Raw genomic sequence first — 10280 nt, forward strand, 5'->3', positions numbered from 1 at the left:
AATTCAACATTGACTGTCTTAAAAATGTTGCATCGTAATTTAAGGCAGCTTTCGTGCCTTAAAATAAGATTTTCTTTTTACTGTGTAATTAAACTACATCTGTTCTAATTTTAATTAGTGAAATTTCTCTACTTTTAGTGATGCATTACAGAGAAATCAATTTAGAAATATTATTACAAACAAACATACAAGTACTATGGAAGCAAAATTTATTTTTGTTTGTACTGAAATAAAAATTGAAAAAAACAAAGATTTGACATTTTATAAAAAATAGTACAAAAAAAAAAAAATTCGAAGCGATTTTGCCTCAAAAAACTGTCTTCGAGCTTGAGTTTAGAGGGATAATTGGGGTCTGCGTCAGCTCATTTTCTTTTACTCTTTATCCCATTTCCCACCCTCGTCCCTTACTTCTTGCATTTACTCTTCTTTCCAATCTCAAGTATCCAGTGGTAACTATTAAATTTCTCTTGGCAAGTAAAGTGGCGTCGATTGCAGGTTGAGAGGGGTGTCGCTTTGACTTCAAGAATGGCGGAAGTTAATTAATCGATCGATTGAATGTTGTTTCAAAACTTGAGATTTTTAACCCTTTATACAAAAGGATTCCCCTTCTTACTATTTAATTTTAAATTTAGAAACTATTTCTTTGTAATTTCTTTTTTGAAATTTTTATTTACATTTTTTGATAACTTTTTTTGTAATCAACGAACAATGTAAAGAAAGAAAACAATGAATATAACAATATAAATGTTTTTACTTAAAAACAACAACAAAAATCAGAGAAATATGAAATGCACATAAAAAGGTTTTTGAAAATACATTCAAACACTCTTATTGAAAATCCACAGTTATATTGAAAACAATTGAAATATAAAACCTTTTAAAAATTTGCAAAAAATTTTCCTCCGGAATTGTATACATATATAATGTCAGAGATTGAAAATGGAAATAATATGTTTTTATCGCTGGTTCGCAGCTGCTTGTGTAATTCAGGGGACCTTTTGAAATTCGACGCGTTGCTCGCAAAAGTGTGCGCGCGGATTCTTCAACTCCACTCATCCAATTTTGCAGTGAATGGTCGACATATCTCTCGACAAAATTATCATTAGACTTTCGGCAGAGTTCTACTTGCTTTAGAGAGGGAGAGAAGAAAATCAGGTAAGCGGCGCGCACTCAGCGACTGTTGAGCTGTACTATATATTCAGGATAATCGACAAAGTTGCGAAACGGTGTAACAAAAGATAGAATTAATTAGAGGGATATCTGTTCAGTAAAACCCCACTACTGGCAACGGTCCAGTAAACAAGTACCTATTGATTCAGATATAGTATGAAAAGGACAGGGAATACTATATCCGCTCACCGTATATATTTATCCGCGAATTTATGTCTTCGTACATATGTGAAACATTTATAAACAAAGGGACAGAGAGAGAAAGAGAGAGCGACTACGATGAAAGTTGAACGCATGAAATACAACGAACCGCGCGCATGTGTCAATTAGTAATCAATTTATTACTACCATCGAAACCAACGATGCGCGCGATACCATCACTTTTCCGGTACAACCACTGGATCAATTGTAAACGACTGGCAATGTTAATAGGTTGGAAATCGTTTTAATTATAAATCATTTAATTATCACTGCCCGCATGCGACGATTATTATATGATTTTAATGAAATGTTTTCATAGCAAGCTAAAGTGTGCAAAACAAACTTGAGAGTTTTAATTTAAAACAATTCAGGAAATAGTATTTAATTTGAAGTAGTTCGTTTCCCCCTAAAAGCAAGATCATCTCACCTGACCGAGGGATTAAAATTACTTTATCATTCACAACTTTATTATGATGAAAACTATTTTAAAGATTGTGGTTTAAAAAAGAAAGAACAATTAGATTCGTTGTTTATTTAAAAAATACAGATAAAATAGAAAAATTATTGCACAAATTAATTTATATAACAGATTTAATTTTCTTCCATTGTTTTGTTTATCCAGTCAACAAATTTCCAGACATGAGTTTGCACATCTGGATATCCTTTAGCGCATGGAAGTCCCATTGAAACGATTCCAACTTGATAATCACCAATGACAATTGGACCACCAGAATCACCCTTATTGAAAGTAAAAAATATTGACGTTAAAAATTTATTTATTTGTTTTATTAAAAATGCGTGTAAACTTACGTGACACAATCCTTGGCCATACTTTGTAAAAGTGCAAAGTTGCGTCTCTATTATAGGAGGAAAACTGTCCAATTTAGACATACGTTCTACGCAAGTTTTATGATCAAAAATTTTACTTTCTAAATATTGCAAATCTGTTGGTTCTTCTCCTGGCTAAAATTGTTATTAATTATTAAACATTAGTTTTAGAAATAAGACATCAAATCTCCGCTGATGAATGTCCACTGCCATGTATCATAAATATTAAAATTTATCTTTCTTTTGAAAAATCTACAGTCGATTGAAGGTCGACAGTAAAATTATACTTATCGATTCTGTAACTTTTCCACTTTCCACTCCCACTTCCCATCTTCTACGTCACACTTTCCACTCTCACTTCCCATTTTCAGTTTCATCTCCCACTTTCCACTTCCCATTTCCCACTTTACACTCTAACTTCCCAGTCCCACTTTCTACTTCTAATTTCCCTTTTTCTACCTTCCAATTCTACTTTCCACTCTCACTTCCCACTCCCACTTGCTAATTCTAATTTCCCTCTTTCTAGCTTCCACTTCCACTTCTCATTTTCCACTCTTAATAGTGAGAAAGTGGGAAAGAGAAGTGGAAGGAGGGAAGTGAGAGTGGAAAGTGGGAAGTGAAAGGCGTGAAGTTAAAGTGAGTGGGAAGTGAGTGTGGGAGTGAAATTGGGAAGTGGAAAGGTTACAGAATCGACCCCCTGGTTTCAATGAGAACTAGCGGCTGCTGGATATTTTAATAAAGGACATCCAAACAGCTTGAATAAGTGACAAAACGGGACCATTCATCTGCGAAGCTTGAAGCCTAAAGGTAATTTCACAATACATACCAGACTTAAAGAACCCCATCCAGAAGCAATAACAGGAATACTATGCAAATTCAAATCAACTGGAGGCAATTTAATTGGGTGTATGTTGTCCGAAAATATTATTGTACCCCTAATTTTTATTAATGCTAAATCGTTGTGCATTTGATTATCGACATTAAATTTAGGATGTTCAATAACTTTACTAATTTCGTATTTTACACTGTTTGCTTCTAAATGAGAGAGATTTGAAGTTCCAACCACAACATAGTCAGGTCTAAATGTTCTAAAATAATAATATTATATATTATTGTAATATGTTAAGAGACATGTAAACTATTAATAGTTATTTAAAAATTAAATTTACTCAATTTTTTTGAAAAAAATATTATTATAGTTTGATATTTTTACCCCATAAAGCAGTGAGCTGCTGTTAATATCCATTTTTCATTTAAGATAGAAGCTCCACAAAGATGTCCTACTTTGGTAAATTGTAGTGATACTTGATAAGGAAACTGCTTTTTTGTTGCCGTCAGTCCACCAACTATACGAGGTCTCAATTTTAATTCATTAAAAGAAATTAACGGATTAGCTAAAAAAATTAAAATCATGTAGTCATGACTAATCAATAATGCAATTATTTTATTTACTAATAACAAAATGTAAAAATTAATTTCAGTCAAAAAAGTTCTTTTTTAATTGAGGCAGAGGTGAGTGAAGTAGGTAATTGCTCCCTACGACTTTATTGGAATAAAAAAAACCAGTTGATTATCATTTGGTAATTTTGTATGCTTGTGGCCCTTGTTCGTATTAGAATAAAAAAATGGACATTATTAACAATAAAACTAATAAAAAATGTTCAAAAAAAATTTTTATACTTCATAACATAAATAAAACGATGTAAAAAATAGTTTATATGTATGATTTTATTTTTTATTGAATAAATTCTAATATAAGGCTCCAAAACAGCCTCGAACATGAGACAACACCCTTAAAATCAGGGAACCTTTGCGAAAAACTTTACTCTACAATTTTAACCTTCAATTTAAAAATTCTGTCTTCAATGTAAAATCTGCGCATTTATATTAAAATGATATTTGTCAAAACGGTGACCAAGATTACTGTACTTGTGGAATGCTGGTCACCGGACTTCATATTGCTCCCGAAAGCATCACCTCAATGGCATATTTTTGATAAAATTTTTTTTCTCTTTAATTAAAGCTCTAGACATGTACTTTTAGGTAATAAATATTTTTATACGAATTTAATGATTTATTAAAAAAAAAAAATTCGAAAATCGTTGAAGGTCATGCACAGAGGTGACCATGATGTCATCTAATGTTCCTTTTACAAATTTTCTGGCATTGAAATAATAATGCTTGATAAATATAGTAATATAAAATAATATAAAACTCACCTAATGTCAATCCAAAAAGAACAACGAACAATAAGTACGATAAATTTGACATGTTGGAGAATGTGTTAACTTTTGTAAAATTCATTTGCTTTATATACTAATCAATGCTCTTCAAAAATTTCGGAAAGATAATTGTATTTTATTAAAAAGGAAATGACTTATTGATAAATATACATTATCAAGATTCTAGTTTATCTGTTTACTATAAAATATTTGTTTAATTAAAAAAGTATGTTAATAAATTCATAAGTATGTTATAACATATAATAGAAATTCTAAATGAAAATAAAATAGAGAATCTTTTAATTAGAATAGAGTTAGTATCTGATTTTGTATAACATGAATATTTTACAAATAAAGAAATAAAATATGAAATTTGAATGCAAAAGTAATTTCAAATTTTGTCTTATTCTTTACCTCAAATGAAAAATTGAAACATTAATTGTTTGATTAGAAGTGATATTGTTTATCGAAGATAAAATAATTTGTGTATTTATAAACTCTAATATATTGTACTTATATCAAAGGAAGTCACATTTTTGATAAGGATAAATAATAATAAAAATATAACCTTTGTCTTCAAAAACTAAACTTTATAGAAATCAAGTACTTATAGGAAATTAGTCATATTTCAACTGCATTAATAATAAAATATACTGATAATTTTTATATGAAAATTCATTTAGTTTTAGTAAATATTGCCTGGTAACCTACTTCAACAGATATATTAATAAATCATGATTCTAGCTATCCAATCCAACAAAAAAAGAACATTATGAAAAATTTGTATGATAAAGCAAAATATCGTTGTCTCTTGACACTTTTTACAAAGAAAATTCATTGAAATCTTGCGTAATAATAATTATCCTCAAGAGTTTAATAAAAAAGCAGAAGTTACGATTCCTTATATTATAAGTATTATTTCGATAAATCAAAAATTCCACTGTCACTCTTAATAAAAACCATTAATTTTTTTTAATTTAGACATTTTCTCTTTTATTTAAAAAATACTTACAGATACATATATAAACAAAAAAGTGTATTACAAAATTTAATTTATTTTTTAGATTTAATTTTCCTTCATTGTTCTGTTTATCCAGTCAACATATTTGAAAACATGTGTTTGTACATCTGGATATCCTTTGGCACATGGTTTTCCCATTGAGACAATTCCAACTTGATAATTACCAACCACAAGTGGACCACCAGAATCACCCTACATTGAAGATAATTATATAAATATTAGTGCGGACTTTTTACCTAATTAAAAGAACAAAGGCGAAACTTACGTGACACAATCCTTGTCCAAATTTTGTAAAAGTACAAATTTGTGTGTCTGTTATTGGAGGTAGAAATGAAACACCAGCATAACGTTTCACGCAAGCTTTATGATCAAATACTTTACTTTTTAAATATTGTAATCGATTTGGTTGTTGTCCTTGCTAAAAATTAAATTAATTATCATTCACTATAAATGTGTATCAAGTTTCAAAATCTTGATAAGACTGATGAATGGTTTCAGATAATAGTTCATTAGTTTTATAAAAGTCGAAAACCTCAAACCTACTAAACCCAAGGAGTATACAGACTGTTTGATATCTAGTAATAAATTATCATCGTGAATTAATAAAATATTAATTTAATTAAATACATACGTATTGTAATCTGCCCCATCCAGAAGCAATAACAGGAATTCCATCTACATTCAGATCAATTGGAGGTAATCTAATCGGGCGGACGCTGTCCGAAAATCTTACAGTATCCTCAATTTTTATTAATGCTAAATCGTTGTGCATTTGGCCATTTTCATTAAATCTTGGATGTGGAATAACTTTATTAATTCTGTGTATTTTTGAGTTATTATGTAAATTTTTTAGATCAAATGCTCCAACAACTACAGTGCTGAATCCTGATAAACTAAAAAAATTGTTCTAATTAGTAATTGAAATATTAAACGAAATATTAATTTCATATCATTTTATGAAAGTAACATGAAATATTTCTCCCTTTAGTTATTTTAAAACTTACACTGGTGTACAGTGAGCTGCTGTTAATATCCATTTTTCATTTAAAATCGAAGCTCCACAGATATGATTTCCAGAACTTTGTAGAGAAACTTGATAAGGAAACTGTCCTTTTGCAGCAGTGAGACCACCGACAATGCGAGGATTCAGTATTGGTTCAGCTGGACGAAGTAACGGATTTGCTGTTAAAAGTGTCTCTTAGTTTTCGAAAAGATTTTTTTGTTTTTAAATAAAATGTATACTGTTAACTTTTTTATTAAAGAAAAATTTTAAGAAAACTATTTTGCATTTTCTAAAAAGCAAATATGTTCCTTATCTGTCTTTTAAAAAATGAGATTTATTTTATTTATTTTTTGTTTTATCCCGCATAAATTCTTTTTATTTCAAAATTACACAAGTTTTATCAATTTTTCCAAGAGAATGACAAAAAAATAATTATAAACTCACCAAATGTTAATCCAAAAAGTGCCACAAACAGAATTAACGTTAATTTAGACATATTGCAGAATTTAGATTCATTTCGGAGCTTTTCGTTTGCTTATATACTAATCGATACTCTAAAAAAATTTGATGAGATAAATATGTGATTAGATGTGAAAATGACTATTAACAAATTGACACTATCAAGATTTTAGCTTATCGCTATAAAATAGCAAAATATTTCTTAATCGATTTATAATAGTATAGATGAAATTATGAATTTAACACTTTTGAAGTAGAAATATTTTTAATTCATAATGAGATATTTTCAAAAATATCTAGGGATAATAAGAAACTACTTATTCTTAAGATGTAATTTCCGAAAAATAGCAGTCAAAAGTAATGCATTGAAACATCTTTATTGAAAATTATTAAATAATATTAGCATTTTACATTTAACACAAAATCTCAAAAAAAAAAATTGAATACAAAATGTCAAAATTTTTTGCCTTGTTTTATAAATATATTTATTTTTACAACTAAAAATAAAACACGGATATGTTAAAATATTTTTAAAAAAGAATTAATTATATAAAATTAAAATTTGTCAGATTATAATAGGAAATATATTCTGTAATTTTTTAGATCAGAGCAGATAGTTTGATAAGTAGATTGTACTTGTAAAAATCATTGCTTAATTGTTAGATTGGAAATGAGATTACTTTATCAAAGATAATTTGTTTCACGTACATTTGTAAATTGTTCTCTATAAATCTAAATAAGTGGAATTCCACTTATTAGTTACAAGTGGTTATGTTTTAAAATTTCAACTTACTTACAATAAGCTGATTTTTCACATAAATAATAAAAATTAAATAAGTAAGTAATTCAAAGGATTTTTATTTACATGAATACATTTAGCGACACAAAAAAATTATAAATACAGAAATATAATAACTGATTTTATTAACTAGAAATCTTTAAAGAAAATAAAATGATAATAAATTATTATTTCTGTACGATTATTCAGCTTCTTAGAAAAATAATTACCTCCATTTACTAAACATAATAGATTATTCGCATTTAAGAATAAGAAAATAATGATAATCAATATTTGAAAATCTCTAAACTGTCATATTAATAATAATTTTATAACAACTTCCTGTTCTTAATTTATTGATATTTTCATCTATTAAATTAACATTTGACGTTTATTCTTAGTTTTACAATATTATTCTTCTTCTTTATTATCAGGTAAAAGTTTAAAATATTTAATAAGAATTATTTGCTAAAAATAAATATATATTTAAAAAAGTATATAAATTCTACAAATAATTATGAATTATTAAAATATTTTTAAATAAATATCAATCCATCAATGTCAAGGTAACTCTATTATCACTCTGAATAAGGTCTGAGTCAGCTAAATAAATTTCGAAAGATTAATTTCTGATAATTTTTTATTTTGGTGAACCTATAGTTTTGCTTTGCGATTATATATGTTAGGCATTAATTTTGATTTGACAGATTTATTTTCCCTGCGCGACTATAGATCTTTCGATAATATTTTACTTTCTTTTTTGTCTAAGGATTGGATCAGTTATGTATCATTTTTCTGAAGAGAGCATATAAATAGTCTTATTTATAAAAATAGTAGTTATTTCAAAATAATTAATTCCCAATGGGAAATGCACCACGGGCGCAGTACTATACCAGCGTTGGCAGTATCGGGGCTACACTGAATTTCAGTACTGGTGCAATACAGATATAACGTCGGCATGTAGACAATGTTCTGTACTGACAATCGGTACTAATTCAGTACTGGCGTCAATGCAGAATGTTAGTGTTGCGGTAGTACAGGTGAATACGTATTTTTAGTGTCACGCCGATGTTACTTTTATTTTTATGAAAAAAATTTATAAGTTAAAAAAAAAAGAATTTCATGCTATTATCATGTCATGTATGCTTGGAATGTTAATACCTGTCGAAGAAAATTTGTTTTTCTATTTACCTGAATATTTACCATCATGAGGTCTCGAACGCAAGACGCTGCTAGGAGCGGATGCTCTACCAACTTACTGCGCCACGGAGGCTCATGAATGGAAAGTTAGAATATACATACATACGAAGGAAGTATGAAAATATGCTCTGTAACTTGAAAGTGGGATATTGTAATTGCAACAATAGTATATTGTAATATACATTATATTTAATATATATTACAGAAGAATATTAAAATATAAGGAATCATTTAAAAATTAATTTTTAATATAAATGAAAGATTAGTGCAATAAATTTAAGCTTAATAAATAAAATTCCTAAATTTTTATATAAAATTTATATTCTAACTTTTCATTTAAATAAACAGATTTTACAAAATTATTTGCCAAATTAGTTTATTAAAAAAACTTACCATTATGAATAACAATATAATGACCAATGGAAAAATAAGTACCGAATAATTACATTACACCATTAAAACAAAAACGAGACTTTTATACATAAGAACATTGTTTAAATATTTACCAGAAGAATATATAATCAATCATACTCAAAATTGAGATTTGCATATAATTAAAAAATGACAAAAAAGTGAGGTTACTTTTTGTGAAATGTGAATGAAAACAATAACAACCTAACAAGATGGTTGATTTTACCAAGAAGCTTGTGTTAATTTTATTAAATTTGTTTAACTTGTCCAATGTAGTTCGCTTTACCAGCTCTCACTATATAGTTATCAAAATCAAGTACAAAGTAAATTCAACAAAAGTCATTTTAACCATCTTAAAAAATAAAAAGTATATTCAACTTTACAATTTTAATTCATTCTACTAAAACTTTAGTTAATATAAGAATATGACTACAAATATTTTAACTAACGATAAATTATTAATTTAGTATTGAATTTTTTTTTCGATGAATAATTAACAAAAAAAAAATTATTCAACTTGTGAATTTTGAAATTAAGTTCTTAAAAACATATTTACAGTACTAAGCCGAAGTATTATTGCCAAGATTTGGCATTACTATGGCGAAAACATTTATTCTGTACTGCGCCAAGATTTACCTGACAAGGTTTGGCATAACTATGGCGGAATCATTTATTCTGTCTTGAGCCAAGATTACCCTGCCAAGACTTGGCAAAATGCTGGAAGAACAAATGGTTCTGTACTGCGCCATTTGTCACTGTTGGCATTGTACAGAGATTTCCCATTGGGTTGATGCCGATTCCATTGGGTAAAACTTAAAATAAACAATTGTTTTATAATTTTACAATTTAGAGTTAAACAATTTAGACATTTTTGTTACTAGTAGTTTGCTACTTCAAGGCTACCTCAAAGCTTCCTTAAAGATACCTCAAGGCTAGCTTAAAACTCAGGACTTGTTTGAAGCAAAGAACTTGTGCAAAACTTAAGAC

At 28.1% G+C, this 10280-nt stretch overlaps 1 protein-coding gene across 1 annotated transcript; it reads right to left on the reverse strand.

The window, feature by feature from the left end:
- Positions 1–1888: 1888 nt before the first annotated feature.
- Positions 1889–7023, reverse strand: LOC122503746 (serine protease 38-like). The gene is made up of 9 exons (XM_043614419.1): positions 6890–7023; positions 6447–6624; positions 6074–6335; positions 5708–5860; positions 5490–5634; positions 3413–3593; positions 3026–3287; positions 2182–2334; positions 1889–2109 (listed from the first exon to the last, which is right to left on the reverse strand). The coding sequence occupies exons 1-9, from the start codon at positions 6939–6941 to the stop codon at positions 1963–1965; spliced, it is 1533 nt and encodes a 510-aa protein (XP_043470354.1). The 5' UTR covers positions 6942–7023; the 3' UTR covers positions 1889–1962.
- Positions 7024–10280: the final 3257 nt, after the last annotated feature.

The sequence above is a fragment of the Leptopilina heterotoma genome, unplaced genomic scaffold, assembly GCF_015476425.1.
Source record: "Leptopilina heterotoma isolate Lh14 unplaced genomic scaffold, ASM1547642v1 Lhet_11, whole genome shotgun sequence".
Classification (NCBI taxonomy): domain Eukaryota; kingdom Metazoa; phylum Arthropoda; class Insecta; order Hymenoptera; family Figitidae; genus Leptopilina; species Leptopilina heterotoma.